This window comes from Impatiens glandulifera, chromosome 3 (genome assembly GCF_907164915.1).
Source record: "Impatiens glandulifera chromosome 3, dImpGla2.1, whole genome shotgun sequence".
Classification (NCBI taxonomy): Eukaryota; Viridiplantae; Streptophyta; class Magnoliopsida; order Ericales; family Balsaminaceae; genus Impatiens; species Impatiens glandulifera.
The window spans coordinates 42109741-42129773 of NC_061864.1; the positions used below are offsets into that span (position 1 = coordinate 42109741).

Here is a 20033-nt window from a genome sequence, read left to right on the forward strand (position 1 = left end):
GAAAGAAGGGGTGACGTAGGAGGGTTTTGCTCTGAAATTTCATAAACAACTTATTGTCTTCTTTACATTTTGTCTTTCCTTTACTCATATGTTCATAGATTCAAACCTGAGCAAACAGTTCCGCACCTGAGTTGCTTCAAGAGTTTTCAAGGGTTTGTGAAGAATAGAAAGTGATATTAATCCCTAACAGGATTTCTATCAAACCATTTTCAAGAAGTTGTCATCAATAGTTAGACACATGTATCTATTTATTACACCGATCCTATCAAGTGGTATCAGAGCCCTGTTTTATATTCTCAAGCATCAAGATCCTGAATCATGCCTATCATCAATGATATCCCTCTACTTTCAAAGGAAAACTTCAATTATTGGATGATGAGAATGCAAGGTCACTTTGCTAATATTGATTGAGATATGTGGAGTGTCATTACCGATGGTCCCATAAAGATTGCGAAGCCAACATGTGAATGGACAACGAAAGATAAGATGACTAACAACTTGGACAACATTGCCAAAAATATCATATATCAATTAATCAACATGAATATATTCTATGAGATCAATTATTGCTCCTCTACTAAAGATATTTGGGAGAAGCTGATTCAGATTTATGGTCGTAACGTTCAACCTAAGAAGAACCAAAAAGATCAGAAGGTTGTTATATATGCTAAAAATAAGTCCAAATGGGCCGATAGAGACTCAGAGGACTCATCTGGTGAAAATGATACAGAAGTCGTCACATGCTTGATGTTAGATGATCAATCCAATGTAACTGATCTTTCCTCACAAGAGTTTACCAACAAAGAGTTAACTGTTGCACTCAATGACAAGGCCATTGAGTACAAGAAATTATCAGATTCTTTTAATAAAATAAGACAACAAACCATATGTGCATGATTGTCAAAAAAGACCAGAAATGATTATGGCATAAAAGATTAAACCATCTAAATTTGAAAACCATCAACAACATTTGTTCGCGTAATTTAGTGTTCGGTTTACCTAAATTACAATTTTCTAAGGACAAGGTTTGTCCTGCTTACCAGTTAGGCAAATAGGGCTGATCATCGTTCAAAAGTAAAGAGAAATCTCAATACAGTCGTTGCTTAGAACTTTTATACATTGATCTGTTTGGTCCAATTCCTGTAAAGAGATTAGGAGGAATGATATTTACCTTAATAGTTATTGATGATTTTTTACGATTTTCATGAGTAGCATTTTTACCGTCTAAGGATCAAACTACTGAAAATTTGATTAAGATCCTTAGAAGAATTTAAAACTAGAAATCTTTAAGCATTGTTTCTATTCAATGTGATTGGGGAACCGAGTTCACCAACAAACGTCTAACTTCTTATCTCGAGGAGTATGGTATTAGACACGAGTTGTCTAGTACTAGAACTCTACAGCAAAATGGCATTATTGAGAGAAGAGTGATGACACTAAAAGAAGCAGCAAGATCTATGCTTGCTAAAATGGACGTTCCTCAATAGTTCTGGGCAGAATCCATAAACACAACATGTTATACACAAAATCGGTCGATAATCAACAAACGTTTTGACAAAACACCCTATGAACTGTTTTACGGGAGAATCCCTACAATGTCTTACTTTAAAGTATTTGGGTGTAAATGTTTTATTCATAACAACGGGAAGGATTATATGACTACTTTAGATGCTAAAGCAGATGCTGGAATCATGTTAAGTTATTCCTCAGTAAGTAAGGCTTACAGAGTATACAACAACAGAACACAAACTATTGAGGAATCCCTACATGTTGTTTTTGATGAGTCTATTGAATGTAATCCCATTGATCCCATCGACCTTGCAAGTAGATTAGAAGCTACAAGCCTTGAGTCTGTGTGTGAGGATGAATCTCTGACTAAACGAATTCCATTGTCTGATCTTGTGGCTGATCCAGTTGTAAACCAACCAGACGTTCAAACTCCTGTTCACCAAGATGTTGAGAGTTTGGACGTCGCGGAGCCATCTGGTCAGATGACTCTTTTAGGACCCAACTTCAAATGAAACAAGAATCATCTACCAGAATTGATAATCGGTAATCCTAACTCTCCTCGTAGGACAAGGCATCAAGTAATGGATGAAATGGCCAACTCTGCATTTATTTCTCAAATTGAACCCAAGAAAATTGGTGAAGTAGTGCTTGATCCAGATTGGATCAATGCTATGCAGGAGGAGTTAAAACAATTTGTGAGAAATAAAGTGTGGCATCTAACTCCAAGACAGACTGATCAATCGGTCATTGGAACTAGATGGGTTTTTAGAAACAAGCTTAGTGAAGATGGCTTAGTTATTAGAAACAAAGCCCGATTGGTTGCCCAAGGATACAGACTAGAGGATGGCATTGACTTTGATGAGTCATTTATACCTGTAGCTAGACTTGAGGCAATCAGAATCTTCCTAGCTTATGCATCATTTAAGAATTTAAATGTTTTTCAAATGGACATGAAAAGCGCATTTTTAAATGGTAAACTAAATGAAGATGTTTATGTTGAACAATCCCCTGGTTGTCTTGATCATACTTTACCAAATCATGTTTTTAAACTTGACAAAGCTTTATATGGATTGCAACAAGTTCCAAGAACTTGGTATGATACTTTGACTAAGTTTTTGTATAATCATGATTTCGTTATTGGAACTATTGATAAAACACTGTTTAGATTCTTTAAAGATTCTCACAATCAACTTGTTCAAGTATGTGTTGATCACATTGTATTTGGGTCAACTAACTCCAAATTGTGTGAGAAATTTGCTAAGTTGATGCAAGATAGGTTTGAAATGAGCATGATGGGAGAATTAACTTTCTTCCTCGGCCTTCAAGTTCGCCAGCTGAAGAAATAAATATTCATCAATCAAGCCAAATACACAAAAGAGCTGCTGAAGAAGTTCGGGATGGAGAACCGCTCTACTGTTGCTACTCCAATGAGCTCCTCCAGCAAACTAGACAAAGATGATAGTGGACAGGGTGTAAACATCACTGCCTATAGAGGTCTCATCGGATCCTTACTCTATCTAACGTCCACCAAACCATACATTCAATTTGTTGTTGGTGTCTGTGGAAGATTCTAGGATAATCCCAAATTCTCTCACTTTACTACTGCTAAACGTATTTTGAAATACTTGAAGGGAACTCCAAATGTGGGACTGTGGTATCCGAAGGATTCCAGTTTCAATTTAACAAGTTTCTCATATGCAGACTATGCAGGGTGAAAAATAGATAGGAAAAGCACGAGTGCAACTTGTTAATTCCTTGGAGATCGTCTAATCTCATGGTTCAGCAAGAAGTAGATGTCGGTTCCCACGTCTACAGCTAATGTAGAGTACCTTGCTGTAGGGAGTTGTTGTTATCAGCTCTCTTGTGAGTTCAACAATAGCTAAGGGACTATGGGATTGAGGCAAAAGAATCTCCAATTTCTGCGACAACACAAGTGCAAATTCCATCACCTACAATTTAGTTCTTCATTCTCAAACAAAGCACATCGAAATCAAACATCATTTCATCCGAGAGCATGTTAGTCAGAAGCATATTCTCCTTGAATATGTTCGAACAGATCAACAAACGAAAGAAACCCCGAGACTAAGTTTTCTCACTTTAGAAATATCTTAGGACCTTGTTGATCTTGACTGATTTTCTTTTATGCATGAATTAAGGGAGAATATATTGTTCAAATGTAACTGGAGAAACAAGTAAGAAGAGGTCTCAATACGTCCAATGGAACAGTGGTCTAAGAAGTATATCTACTTAGACATAAGTTTGCATAAGTAGACTACACCTCCGTTTGGATAAAAGTCTTCGTTGATAACCTGCGTGGTTAGACATTGATGTCTAATAGACGTTTAGACGTTTATAAGACAAGGGCAATTGGACGTTCACGTCTAACCAGATACACGTCTAGCACATGGTGTATATGCGTAATTAGACGTTCAAAGTCTAATAGACTTTTGACTATCTATAAGACAAGCGTGATTTGACGTTGACGTCTAATAGACGCATATCCAAATTAGAGGCAAAGAATGTGGAAAATAAATTAGACGTCTAACTACTTATGTAATTAGACTATTCATCTTTTAGCTATTGGGACAGCTGTCCACTGCTGGCGCCACGCGATTGACTACCTTAGATGGAGAAGAACTCTCAACACCCTTCAATGTCGACATGCTCAAAAGATACTTCGTCTAAAGCATGCATGCTCAGAAGTTGTGGACTACGTTAGACCTGATATCTCTCGAGAGTTCGTAGGCACCCATCTAGGGTGCGGTCACCACTATCAATTATCAAAAGAAGTTGATAGACATTCCACATCACATACAACTAAATTTCATAACTCACAAGTTGTGGACTACATGAGACCTAATCTCTCTAGAGAGGACGTAGGCAGCTCATCTAGGATGCGGTGACATTCTGAATTGACTCCTAACCCACTATCAATAATTAAAAGAAGTTGATAGACATTTCACATCACATGCATTCATGGTTTATACATCAAAAAGGGAGTTAATCACATTCTGAGTTGACTCCTAACCCAAAAACTCTTATTCAATACTAGGGGCATGTTTATTAAAATAAAAATGACCGCAAGATCCCCATAAAGTACCACTTGAGTAAATATAATGCCCAAATCTAACGTATTTTTCTCTTTGACTTAGGATCTCAAAAGATTTTCCAAAGATTCACACATACACACACATTTTTCACAAACAAGTACATGGAACTACGTTGGATCTGAAATCCCCTAACTAAGGGATACATAGGCAACTTGTATGAGCCCGATCATAAACATTTTTAAAAATCAAACCCATATATCGATACTAGGGGAATTTTATAAAAATGAAATGATTTAAATATCCCCACAAATTCCGACTTGAGAAAATAGAACGCTCAAAGCTAAAGTATTTTGCTCTTCGACTTAGGATCTCAAAAGATTTTCAAAAGATTCACACACACGCATATTTTTTACAAACAAGTGCATGGAACTACGTTGGGCCTAAATTCCCCTAGGTAAGGGATACGTAGATAGCTTGTATGAGCTCGGTCCTAAGCATTTTCAAAAACAAAAACCCTTGTATCGATACTAAGAGCATTTTATAAAAATGAAATGATTAGTAGATCCCTATAGAGTTAGCTTAAATTAGTAAATATAACGCCTAACACATGGCTAAATCACTTTATTTTTCTAACTGTTTAGGATCTCAAAAGATTTCCATCTTAAGTCAATTGTCATTCATGTAGACACTTAAGAAACCTCTCCAACTTAAGTCAATTGTCACTCCAGCAGATACTTAAGAAATTTCCCCAGCTTTAGTCAATTTCCACTCCAACAGATACATAAGAAAATTCCTCAGCTTATGTCAATTACTACTTCAACAGACACTTAATAAATTTTCCCAGCTTAAGTCAATTACCACTCCAACAGACACTTAAAAAACCTCCCTAACTTAAGTCAATTGTCATTCCAGCTGGCACTTAAGAAACTTCTTCAGTTAAGTCAATTTTCACTCCATCAGACACTTCAAAAATTTCCTCAAGTTAAGTCAATTGCTACTCCAGTAAACATTTATAGGAAATCCCAACAGCTTACATCAATGGTCATTCTAGTAGATACTTAAGAAACCCCACAACTTAAATTAATGGAAACTACATTAGAAACTTAAGAAACATCCTCAATGAAAAGCGGAATCACAATTTATTCGTGATATTATTTCGGAACTATGTTTGGACCTGATTTCTTCTATGTTGAGAATACGTAGGCCGCTTGTCAAAAGTTTGGTCCCAAATCCCTAGCGAGTCAAATCTTGAGCTGGAACAAAATATATCCCCATAAAGTTCAAGCCAAAAGGAACTTGAGATCACAAATCTATCCAAAATAATCAAACCTCTTGAATCAATACTAGGGGAATTTGTAGAAGATAAAAAAAAGTTAGACCCTTGAATCTTTCTAGTACCAAGCAAACTAATAAGCGGTTTCAAGAAAAAAGTAGGGATGTGGAAAAATACGTTTCTCCCCAACGAATGTCTCTTGACAAACTAATGTAACTGCGAGATTCGAGTAAAGCTTTTTGCAAACGGATCTACCTCGAGCCTATACAAAGGGAGCTCATAAAAGATGAATGTCCACACTCGGAACCATGTCATCTATAGAGGCGATGTCTCACCTCAACCAGAGGTCAAGTGCAAAGATCTAAGACCTAAAATAAAATAAATCAATTAAACAAGGCTGTTGGTTGAGATATGAAATATAATACTATTGTTCATTTAGATTTTATCTAATTGCGAAGAAAGAAAAAAGTGTTTGAATCTATCAAATACACCTCGGTCATCAAGAAAAGAGGCCAAAGAAAATAGAACAATACTCATAGAGTTTGAGATATTGAAATCGCCATTTGTTGTTCATTTAGACCCTTGTCTAAATTGCCAATGCAAGAACAAGAATGTATCGATTCTCTTATATATACCATAAGTATGAAAAGAGCCCAAGGCTTTAGAATCTGAAGCATAGTGACCACCGATTTGTGAAGCGAGACTCAACTCATGATGTATGGTTGAAATATTAAGCATTCGAGCATACAAATCCCTCGAAGAAACTCAAGAAGAAACATCTCGGTAAAAGACAAGTCCCTAAAAGAGACAACATGAATCTCAAAGAAAACGCTAGTTCCTTGAAAATTAAGGGAGTTTAACTTCGAACTCATATCACTAGGTAGAGTTGTGATTAAAAAGTATTTTGCTAAACTGATGAGTGATACTTAAATTGAACATTTCGCTAAACATAAAAGTTATGTCCTTAAACCTATAGTCAAGTATTTCGCTAAACTAAGGAGCGATACTTAAATCTATAATAATTACTAACTAGAGTTGTGATTAGAATAATCATTAAGATTTTTCGATTCATGAGAGAAACGAGACAAATATAATCACTAAGCAGAGTTGTGATTAAAATGATTATTAAATTGCTCAATGAGAAGAGTAATAAGAACACAATCAGATAACTAAGTCAAGATTTGTACTCACGTACAATCCAAAGACTAGGCGAGATGTGTAGTGATATATTCAAATTAACCAGGTCTCGATCCATGTGATCGATAGACCAGAAATATCCTAAACAATATAAACACAATTATCAAACTAAGTCAAGATGTGTACTCACGTACAATCCTAAGGCTATGTTAGGTATGTCGTGATATAGTCGAACTAACTAGGTGATGATCTATGCGATCGATAGACCGGAACAATGTATATCCCAAACAATATAAACACAATAAGAAAAACTAAGTCAATATGTTTACTTACGTACAATCCAAAGGCTATGCGAGGTGTGCAGTGATATAGTCGACCTACCCATGTGTCAATCCTGTGATCGATAAACCAGAACAATGTATCCAAAACGATATAAACACAATCAGCAAACTAAGTCAAGATGTGTACTCATGTACAATCTAAAGACTGGGCAGGTTGTGTAGAAATATAGTCGAAACAATTAGGCTCGATATACACAATCGATAAACCAGGAGCGATGTATATTCTAAACAAATATGAATCGTCAACGAGTGGATGATAAACCGACTTTGAAGAATGACGACTAATTACATGGGTCTCCCGAGAGACTCGTGAGGTTTGTTCTCATTTCATTTAAGGAATCCAAAATAAACTATAAATTATGTATTTTCAAAACGCAGTGCCTATGTTAAAGCTTGGACATGAATTTTTCTAAACTGAGTGTTATACAAATTTTGTCCAAGAGGGGCATTTTGTAGACACTCGGTTTTCAAACCCCCCCATTTTATAGTTTATGCTTTTAATAAATCTGAGCCTATTTAATTTTTCGAATTCATTCACGGGCTTATTGCAAGATTTATTTTAAAGACAATTATTTTTAGAACAACATAATTTCTGGAAACAATTAATTTTGAATTCTTAATAAGTTAAGGTAGTAATTTGTCTAAGTTACAACACTTAGGGAAGTTATTATACTTAGATTATTCAAGGTTTTATTTAATTAATTACCTTGGGTATTATAAAATCAAAAATTACAAAATATATATTAACTTTTTTTATAAAAAATTTTAAAAAGAAAAACTTTTTGTAGGATGAAGGGAGATGTGTGACTCTTCAAAGAGGTCAATCCAAGATCCACATGAGAGATCTGGATCAGACTTATGAATGGGGCCAAGAATATCCAAATCAAAGGCAATTAAACCCAAAGTAAGGCCAAGGAAATGATCCAATTGACGGTCCGATCGGTGACCCGACCTATGGACCGATCCTTGCCCAAGATCCGACCTATGGAATCAATTTATAAAAAGGAAAAGTGGATGCAATGTTCACCTTCATGATGGTGACGGTTGCAATCTTGAAGTCCTGATCCTATCGTATGTGGTCAAAAAAAAGGAGAAGTTGCCAAGAAAAATGGGAAGTTGTTAAGAAAAAAGGGAGAAGTTGCCAAGGAATAAAGATTCAATCGTGAGTTGAAGAGGAACATGAAGACTTGGTCATTTTTAAATTAAAAATTAAAATGACCAAGTACTACATCATTTTTTAATTGGAGCTTAAATATCATTGAATATCACTTGATATTTAGTGACATATCAAGTGGAGATTGCTCCATTTCTTTTAAACATTTGTACATGTTTAAAATAGAAATCTCTTTCCAACATCAAAGGTGTTAAGTGGGCCTTTGGGCCCTAAGATTTCATATTTTTGTGATAGGATCGGCTTAATCAATAGAGACCGGGGTCTAGCGATTGATGAAGGCTTATGAAAAACGGTTTGAAAGAAATTTTGTTAGGGATTTAATTCACTTTCTATTCTACGTAAACCCTTGTAAACACTTGAAATAGAATATGGTGCGGAATGTTTACTTGGGTTTGAAGCTTAAGATGAAAAATGAGAAGATGACAGAAAAGAACAACACAACAATTTGTTTATGGATGTTCGGAGCAAACTCTCCTACGTCACCCATTCTTCCAACCACCGGAAGGATTCACTATAATATGATTCGAATCAAATACAGTTTTCACACACTTAGCTCATTGTTGAACATAACACGCTCTATTCAACTTACAAGATGAAGAGTATCACTCAGCTAACATATGTTTTGATTCTAACTCTCTCTTGATTAACACACAGTACAATCAGGAAAGCAACTCACAGTATGAATATTCAAACGCTTGATTTCTCAGTAATTTCAGTAAGCAAGATGATCGACTGATTTCTCTCTCTGTAATTACGGCAGTTTATCCGTTGTCTTTAGGAATCTTTAAATATGCATAGGTACCAACGGTCGAATCTTCAGAATGATACGTGGGACTCTTCCAGTGGAACGCCACCATAGTACACAGCAAACTCTGAATACAAGGATCGTGGCCGTACACAATAGGTAGTGCGTCGAATATTCTTCAGATATTTACTTGCAAAAACAAGTAGTGGGAAGGATATTTGCCTACGTGTCATTAGTTATATTGGTTGCATAGGACTGTCGTATTGATATTCACAAGAACGTGGAGCAGAAGTAGCTAACAGCTACATGACGTGCTTCAAGCAACTGCTTCAAGCAACTGCTTAAGCAAAGCAATTAGACACATTTCAATTAGACGACCTCGTCTAATGAAATCAAACGTCCCCGTCTAATAACAGAATCCATTAGACCACCTGGTCTAATGGGATTAGACTTACGTCTAATTACAATCACTTCAGACTAATCTAAAGGAGTTAAATTGCACGTCTAACTTTCATAAGTTAGACTGCACGTCTAACTTTCACAAGCTAGACTACACGTCTAACTTTCATAAGTTAGACTGCAAGTCTAACTCCGCTGAGTTATACTGCACGTCTAATTCCGTTCCACTTCAGACTAATCTGAAGGAGTTAGACTATACGTCTAACTTTCACAATCCATTAGACTGCACATCTAACACCGCTGAGTTAGAATGCACGTCTAATTCCGAAATCGATTAGACTACACGTCTAACTCCACGAGTTAGACTACACGTCTAATTCCAAGATCCATTAGACTGCACGTCTAACTCCACGAGTTAGACTGCACGTCTAATTACGAGATCTATTAGACTGCACGTCTAACTCCACGAGTTAGACTGCACGTCTAATTATGAGATCCATTAGATTGTACGTCTAACTCCACGAGTTAGACTGCACGTCTAATTACGAGATCCATTAGACTGTACGTCTAACTCCACGAGTTAGATTGCAAGTCTAATTATGAGATCTATTAGACTACATGTCTAATTTCATACATTTAATACCAAATCAATCTAATGAGCCTCATTAGAACCAAGTCTAATGAAATCTGATTTCGATACACCTGCATCAACAACAGTTAGACGTATATATAATTCATTCATCATTTCATCATCAAAATTCCAATAGTCAAACTATTTCAACACATGGTCAAAATAATTTGCCCACTTTTCAAAACCTAAGCAAGAGCATCAACTAATGTTATTCAGTCATAAGTCTCTTTCTAAGAGTTTTCATTCCTTTTGCAAAGATCTAAGGACCATCCCCTTTTGTAAGTTACCTTAATTATTTTGCTTCTTTTTATTTTATTTTTATCACGTCTATAACATGAAGTTAATAGATGCGTGATTTTATAATAAAATTTTGTTATGATTTAATTTATTTTTATTCCTACTTGTACCTAATGTAAAATATTATTTTTTTGAAGTAAAAAAAAAACTCAAAAGCTATAAAATAAATAGAAGAATCTGTTTTGATTTATTGTTTGTATGATGTTAGATCTAGGATTTACTTGTTTATTATTAATAAACTAGTTAGTTTATTTTTTAGTTTAGGATCCAGTTGGATCACCAATTAGCTAAAAAATTGAAAGCATGTCTAAAATAAGGAATCTAGTAGGGTTTCTGCTAATTAGTTGCACTTATGACGAAATAAACTTGTCTTGGGATGCGTTGGAAAACCATACAACCGAGGAGCTTCTCTACACGCAAAACTCAACGCCAACCCGACGCTTCAAGCGTTTTGGATGCCCTGCACCTATGCTAGTTTGCCTAACGCTCAGGACCCTCATACTTAACCCAAACCACTTTTCTGACTGAGAATACCTTGCCCCGAGTTCAACTTTTCTCGCACCTGGTTCCTTTAGACCTCTTTAGGATTACTTTCTTTAATATTTCATTTTATTTCTTTTATTAATCTCTTTGTGATGTAATTTTCACCCAAGAAGGACCTTCTACCCGTTTAGGACCAAGAAGAGGAACTGTTGTTGGACAAGGACCGATGTTGAATGCACTTGGCCACCGAGGAGCAACGCTTGCTGCACCTAGCGTTCGAGGATCGCTATTGCTTGTTGCTGCTGACCAAAGTTTGACGCTTACTGCACTTGGCATCCGAAGACCGACGTTTTCTGCACTTGCAGACTAAACACCAACACTTAATGCACCTAGCAACCGAGAATTACTACTACTGGCCGAAGACCGACGTTTGCTACACCCGGCGACCGAGGACTGTTGTTGTTTGATGCCGCTGATTGAAGACCGACACTTGTTGCACTTGGAGACTGACGTTGGCCACATTCAAGGACCGCTTCTGTTGATCATGGACCAACGTTGGCCACACCCAAGGACCGAGGATCGACAGAGGGTGCAAATTCCAACCGACCTAGGTTTGCACGTTGTCTAAAATCAGTTATATAGGTTTACACATTTTTTTGGTTTTCTTTTGTTTGGATTGGTTGGATTTATTATTTTATGTAAGTTTGTGGTTTATGTGATCCTAGGTTAGTATAAAAAAAATTAAATCTAAAATATAAAGCGTTGAGGGACATTGCGTCTAAAAAAACATTTTCACGCATGTAACCAAACACCGAACTCACTCCTTAATTTCCTAATTTTTTAAAATTAGGTGACAACTCTCTAGTCATGAGATTCGATATGACGGTAAAATATGGAGTTGTCTACAAAGCCACGTTATTAAACTTAAATTTTTCAAACCTTAAAATTAATTTCCCTCACGATTTCAAAATAAATTTTAAAGAGAGTCCTAGATTTTTCAAACTAGTTAATCAAAAAAAATTATATCTACATAGCATATAGGAATTGGCTGCAACGTTTATAGAACGTTTCTCAATGCATCTCAACCTTGAAGTCCAAAACATGGTATGGTAAGACTTCTGAATAGTGGAAGTCAAAAACGATTACCCACATCTACAAATGTTTTAATATACCTTTTTGATCTAAGAAGTTAAGGAAGAACTTTATATGTTGATAATATATAATAAAAGTAATTAAATAAACAAAATTGATGGACGACATGAATACACAATCAGGCTCTCCAAGGAAATCTCCATCTTCAATTAATTCATTCTAATTATTTGAAGATGATAGAGATTTCCCAAAAGAGATTGATGATCATTGAGAAAAATCTTTAAGATTAAGTACTTCTAATTAATAGACTATCAGGCTCTCATTGGAAATTTCCATCTTCAATTACTTCATTATAACTAATGGAAGATGATGGAAATTATCAAGAAGAGATTGATGGTCATTGAAATATTTAACCAATGTGTTTCTAACCATTTGATTTTTTCCAACCAATAGACAATTGGAATCTTATGAGAAATCTTTATCTTCAATTTCTTTTTAACCAATTAAAGATGGAGATATCTCAAAAGAGATTGAGAAGATCCCAAATGGAAATTAGTTGAAAAAAATCATTAGTTTCACATTTAGGAGAATCTAAAATTCTTTAAGGAGAAACGAGGGAGAAGCGTGTTATTTAAAGTCCATGAAACTTATAAGGCAATGAATATCAACGATGACATTTGTCGGTGGGTCATTGATATGATTATTAGGGACGACGATAGCATAATGTCGTGGCTAATAATCTATAACATTAGTTACGATATTATGCTATCGTCGTCCCTAATAGTTTTAGAACATCAGTCAGGGCGATAACATAATTCTGTGGCTAATAATCTTTTTAAAAATGGCAATGAAAGGACGGGAAACCTGACATTTAGCCATGGCGTTCATGATGGAAACCGGGGCTGATTATAAAGGCGGGATAAAGGCGAGAAATCTTGGCAATTAACGACGGCGCCGACATCGAAAGTCGTGGTTGATAATTTTTATTAACCACGACGTTACTTCGCCGACACTAATAATTCTTAATAATCATTACAGAACAGTCACCGACACTAATAAATTTTATTAATCACGGTGTAAGTTTGTCGTCACCAATATTGGTTGTTAAAAACCATATTTCTAGTAGTGTAGATTGTGATATTGAACCACTATAAGAACTCTAGTGTTGTTTGTTTGTTATTTTTTTTATTTCATTCTCTACTTTTCTCGATTTGTTTTATTTCTGAAAACAATATTTGTGTATATTTATTATTTGCAAGTCTTACTTATTTCGAGGTATTGGTAGATTAGTTTAAGTATGACAAACCTAATATATCTATAAAAAAAAAGGCAAATAAGTCTAATGATGAGATCAAAGCTTCTAAGAGCTTAGGACATAAAGAAAAATTGTCCATCAAATTCTTTCAAGAAAATTTTAACATGAATTTTATAATTTTCATTTACGCTAAATACAACTGAAAACTCATAAACAGGCAAACACGGCACTTTACCGTAACTAATTTTGAACGGTGAATCACTATAATGTTACCTATTTCTTTCCAATATATATATATGGTTGTTGTTTCTAACACACTTCGTTGTAGAGTCATTTAGTTTCTTTTGAACTAAACTCAAATCTCAATTATTTTCATCTTAACTTTTTAATTTTTAACTAATTTTTCATACAAAATTATCAGCTTTGTATCTCACTTTAATATACTTATATCACATTTGATACTACATCTTAAAGAACAAATGTTTCAGGAAAAAGGAAAAGAAAAAATAAATCTATAATATGTTTATAGTTAATACATCATCAAACACAAAGAATCTTTACTTTATGGATTCAGTTCCATCTTCTAAATCTCTTTCTTTATTACATGGCTCTTTGTTGCCAATTCCTTTCCTTATTGTCATGATTTTAATTGCAATTACAGTATTTTTTTATGTTTTCTAAGCAAGGATTCTGGGAATGCTTTTCACGTACATGGATTAATTCAAGTAAAAACAATAACCTATACTTATGTTTCGAAAGAATGAATTTTTTTTTTTATATTAAACCATTAGAAATTTTCAAAATTACCAAAGAAATACCTAACAAAATTAAACAATACAAATTAAACTATGAGATTATTTATCCTAATTAATTAGGCAGATAGAAGAAATGGATATCTTAAATTTTTTTGTATTTGGTATAACGATGAATATTCTTTCCTCTTCTCAAATTCAGTGAGAAATTTCAGATAATTAACTTCCATTTTTTCCATCACTTAATGCATGCGCACGAAGGAAAGATAAAAGGGAATTTGTCCACTTTTATGAGTGGAATTATACGTGGTCAAAGTCACAAAATTATTGGTTAGGTTGATTGCAATAATAGTGACAATGCGTTGTGACACACAAATCACTTTCCTTCTCATTTGCCACAATTGCAACAAAACTTTATGTTTTCGTCAGCTTTTCTCGATTGTGTATAAATTGAGACCTAACGTTTAAATCATCATATCTTAAAGAACAAGAAAAAAACAAAACTTCTATTCTTTTTCTTTTACAATTATATAAAACCATTTTACTAAATTATAGTTTTGAAACAAAATAATTATGTTCAAACTCCTTAAAAAATCATTCATTACAAGTACTTAAGACTTAATTAATTATAATAAGTTAATAAATGTCATCATATTCCTCCTCTCCATTTTTTTCAATAATCTTGTCGAAAAGTATCTATTTGTTTATTAATGAATTTTAGGTACTCATTCTTATTATACATATAAAAATATATGTTGTTTGATTATTTTAACCGTTTTTTTAAGCATATGATTAATCAAATACTTTTTTATTGGATAATATAATGAAAATGCAATGTGTGTGGAGGTAAAATGTTTTATTATTACTGTTTATATCCTTTTATATTAATATGTATAATAGATAAGGATTTCTAGTTAGAAAGTTTTTTTTTTTTTGGTTGAGTTTCTGGACGGTATTGGGTCTTGTGTGCAAGAATTAACAAACTTTCTTCTCAAACTTAAATGGTTTACAAGGTACACATATTTCGTGAGAAACAAAACCATGTACTAAACTTCTTTTGTTTCATTTTTATATTATTTATTGGAAAACTTGATTGAGTGTGGAGGTAATTTTATTTATATGGTTATTAATAAAATGTAATCAGTTTAATATATTAGAGATCTCTAAATTAGTGAATCCTAATATAATAAATGTAATTAATATATTGGAGATGACTAGATTAATGACTAGATTAGTGGTTAAGTTATTGGATCTCAATGTTATAATCATGTATATATATATATAATTTACACTTTGGAAAAATTAAACAACAAATTGTATTCTTTTATGGTATTAAAGCCAAAATTTTGTCTTTTAGCACAAAATATAGTCTTCCGCTGCTTCCATCAATGGTTACTTTAGCCATTGATGGAGGACTCAAGTAAAGCTCTACTACCTCTCTTCATTTTTGCACTATCAACTTTCCTTCCTCTAATTCAACATTAGTCACTATCAGGCCGGCCATGAGGGTTGGGGGGCCCAATGCAATTTTACATTTTGTGGCCCTTAATATTATAATTTTTTATTTTTTTTATTTTTATTTTTTTTTTATTTTTTTTATTTTTTTATTTTATTTTTTTTAATTAATAATTATAAATATTTTAATTAACAAAATATATAATCTGAATTAAATATATAACAACAATATCTCATATATAAAACATTTCATAATAAATATCAAAAACATTAATATAATAAGTTTTATATGAAAAAAATATAATAATAATTAACAACTATGAAAACACACATATCGATCTAAAAAAACAAACAAACTAAGAAAACATACTTCTCCTTGCATTTTTGGAAGCAAAATTTTCAATTAAGTCATCATATTCTAATTGTTCTAAGCACTCCTTTTCAATTGATATCATCGCTAATCCATTTAATCTTTCTTGTGACATTGTACTTCGTAAGTAAGTCTTTATCAACTTCAACTTGGAAAAACTTCTCTCTGCTGAAGCAACAGTAACCGGTATAGTCAATAAAATTCGATAAACGATCCCTACATTTTGAAAACAACCTGCTTCCCATAATGACCTTGTAAAATTAAGGATGTCAATTGATCTTTTTACTTCTACCGGTAATATTGTCTTCAAATTAATGAGCTCTTTAAATAACGCATCCCCATCAATGTCCATTTGTTGATTGTGTTTCAAGAAATTTTCTAATTTAGTGCAATCCTGCCTCAATTTCTCTTCACTAACACTTTTGAATTTTCCATTGAACAAAAATCCAAAGAGTTCTTCAAAACGTTCAAGTTGTTCAAACCGATCCCGAAGCGATGTAAGAGCTTGGTCTATAATGCGGAGAAAATATGTAATTCTAAATTTATCCTCTAATGATTGATTACCATCGGCATAATCATTCACACCCTCATCAAATTTCTTCGGTCTTCGAGAAACTCTTTTTTGAACAAACACTAGATCAATGCCAAATTTACGTGCAAGAGTTCTAGCTTCCTCCATCAAATCTTCAAAACCACATTCTCTAATATTTTCAAAATATATAATGAGTTCCTTAAATCTTGTAATTGCATCATCAATTTCCATATCTTCTTGTTGAAGCAATTTACTAACACGATTAACTTTATCTAAAAGTTTGTACCAAATGCATAAGCTAATTAAGAACTCAAAATCTTCTAAAACAGACATCCACAAGCCTTTAGCTTCTATCCTCCTAATTTGATCATGCTTTTCTGTAATAGATAATTCAACCAGAGCATCTCTAAACTCTACTACTTGATTTTTTATTGCTCTAACGCTTTCAATACGACTTTCCCAACGAGTCGTCGACAAGGGCTTTGGTGTTAAATTCTTCACAAATGTTTTAAGAAGATCCCACCGTTGTGTTGAACCCGAAAACAATGTATAAATCTTTTAAGATATCCAAAAAAATCTTTTGCTTGGTCACAAGATTTTGCAATATCACATATAACAAGGTTTAAACTATGGCATCCACACGGAATATAAAATGCTCTAGGATTTACATCAAGTAACCTTTTTTGTACACCTTGATGTTTACCTTTCATATTGGAGCCATTGTCATAACCTTGTCCTCTTATATCATCAATGTTGAGGTGAAGTTCAATCAAAACATCTTCTAGTCGTTTGAAAAGTCCAAGCCCCGACGTGTCTTCAACATTTATAAACCCAAGAAAGAACTCATGCACCTTGACAATAATATCAACAAAAATACTTAAACTCCCACCAATCTCCTTGTTGATCTTAGCATTGCTTTGACTGAAAACCTTCCACCTATTCTCATCCATTAGTATATCATACATATCTATTCTCAGTCATGATTATCGTCTTGAACCTTTCTTTATGATTCTTCTTTGTCTTCTTCACCTCGTACATTTTTTGCAGGCGCAACCATCGCCATTGTAGATCTAGTAGCATTAATAGTAGTTCCAACAGTTGCAATTGTTGTTTTCTTGTTCTAAACTTCCAATTCATCATCTCTTGTCGGACCATCCTTAAAATCTCTCTATTTCCTCTTATTACCCATCCTCTTCGCTATTCATCTTTGCGTCGATTGCTTCACCATTTTTAGCCTCTTCCCTAACACCTTTGGATTTAGAGGAAATTGGGCCAGAGTCATCCACTTCCGCTAATGCCTTCGGATTCGGAACAACTGGTGCTTCAGATAAAGTCGCTTCCACACCTTCCTCTGAATTTGGAGCATTTGGCCGTGCCTCGGCTTCAGTCGCTTCCACTCCTTCCTTTGGATTTAGTGTAACTAGTGCCTCTACTCCTTTCGAATCTGGTTCATTAGGATTTCGATCAACCATCGCTAGTTATTTTCTAGCGTCTCCTTTTGGGATGGCAACAGGTGCATCGTCATCTTATTTTGGTGCTTCTATTTTTGAATCATTTGCGAACTCAGTAGCGTTTGGATCTTTATCTACTTCTACTCTAACTAGGACACATTCTTTGGCTTCAGCTGCTACACCATCGCTGTTTGGGGTTTTTCGAATTCAGGTGCTTCTACAAATTTGTTTGGATCATTTACTCCTCAGCTTCACCATTTTCAGCAGCGTCTATCCTTTCATTTTCCTTTCATTCTACATTCTCAGTTTTAACAATACCTGTTGTTGAATGAACTTCTTTAGATTCCTCCTCTCCACTTTGTCAAATGCGTCATCTTATGGTTTCTCTTCTTCTCTTGTGTTTGGTTTAACAAGAGCATCTTCAATCAGCACTACTTCCACTACAACTCCAACATCGGCCACCCTAATAGCAATGCTTTGGGACTGACGCTTCTTCATACATCATCAACTTACAAATATTTTCACGAAGGGGCTTTCGAGAATTATTTTTGATGAATTTCGATCCAATCTCAGCATACATCGCTCACATGCTTCGATTGCGGGGTCTAATAAATGTATTCAATAGAATATATTGAAGATCTCCAAATTAGTGAATCTCAATATAATAAATTAATTAAAATATTGGAGATGACTAGATTAGTGGTTACATTAACGGATCTCAATGTTATAATCTTGTATATATAGTTTACACTTTGGATTGAATAAGACAAAGTATTGTATTCTTTAATTATTTAAAATAAACTATTTTTCTTTTAATAACTAATTATAGGTTTCTTACCAAGTTATTATATTTTTAACTAGTTAGAGTAGATTTGCATTGCACGGTTGTTGCATAAACAAAATATGATATATAGAAGAAAAAAATATAGTAAATAAATATGGAGAAATATATTAAACAAAATATAAAATGTGAGAAATAATTAATCATAAGTTGCACAAATTTTAATATTTTATAAAATAAAATAACTAAACAATCAATACACTCGAATTGAATAAATATCACTACATATCTGATTTTATAAGCAAGATCATCTTACTCACAAATATTTTGAGACTTGTCAACAACTTAACTTTTTTATATATATTATTTTACAAAAAAAAAAATTTAAAAAAAGAGACTTGCATAAAAAATGTTGATTTATATAAAATAATTGAGTATCAATTTTATTTTTTAAAATAAATGTTGATTTATTTTATCCGTGAAGTAATGATTTCGACGCACGAACTCCCAATCAACTGGATCGTAGTTTCAAGGGGGATTGACAAGTACCGTTGTCTCGTCTTCTTGATGAACCCGGATATAATCCATATTCAAATCAGAGTGTCGCCTATCCCATATTTGTCTAGTGTGTGTTAATCCGTTCGCTCGATGTTGATCAATAGAACCATTAGTACTCTCGAACGGATCCTGAAAAATAAAATATTCAAATGTTATAAAAAAAAGTATTGAATTATTAATGTATAATTGAGTAATTATCACTGTCATAGCAAGCCAAAGTGAATTCAATTGTTCAGCACTTAATGCCTTCAACTTCAGCAAACGGTGTGAGATGGCTGAGAGGTCCCGCACCACCGACCCCAAATGTCTAGACCACATGCGTCAACCATCGTCGCCACTAGGACTCCCATCTGCCTCTCTGAAAGTCAGATATAGCAATATTCTTGTTCTTCCCCTGTCTCTTCCAGGCAGAAGATTCTTCAAAATTATCAAATTTAATATTAGGTGTAAATCAATACAAACAATAAATAAGTGTAAACATGTTACCTATAGATGATGGGTCGGGAGTGGAATGATGCTCATGATCCTCCTTCCAAACAAAATCAAAATGAAATCCTAATTAATAGAACGACCTAAGAAATTTTTTAATCTAACCAAAATTCAAACAAAAATCAACCATAAATCTAACATATACGAATCTAACAAAAATTCAAACAAAAATCAACCATTAACATATATGAATCTAACCAAAATTCAAACAAAATCAACCATAAATCTAACATATACTAACCAAAATCAAACAAAATCA

The 20033-nt window shown here is 33.8% G+C and overlaps 1 protein-coding gene across 1 annotated transcript; it reads right to left on the reverse strand.

Annotated features, from left to right (window-relative positions):
- Window positions 1-15949: 15949 nt before the first annotated feature.
- On the reverse strand, window positions 15950-17445 carry LOC124930233 (zinc finger MYM-type protein 1-like). Its single transcript, XM_047470592.1, has 2 exons — window positions 17199-17445; window positions 15950-16872 (listed from the first exon to the last, which is right to left on the reverse strand). The coding sequence occupies exons 1-2, from the start codon at window positions 17443-17445 to the stop codon at window positions 15950-15952; spliced, it is 1170 nt and encodes a 389-aa protein (XP_047326548.1).
- Window positions 17446-20033: the final 2588 nt, after the last annotated feature.

Excerpts from the sequence above, each read along its gene's own strand:
- LOC124930233 (XM_047470592.1), bottom strand. The coding sequence starts at position 17,445 with ATGGATGAGAATAGGTGGAAGGTTTTCAGTCAAAGCAATGCTAAGATC. Across the intron at positions 16,873-17,198 it reads CAATGGCTCCAATATGAAAG|AAAAGCATGATCAAATTAGG; the intron begins GTAAACATCAAG and ends TATCTATTACAG.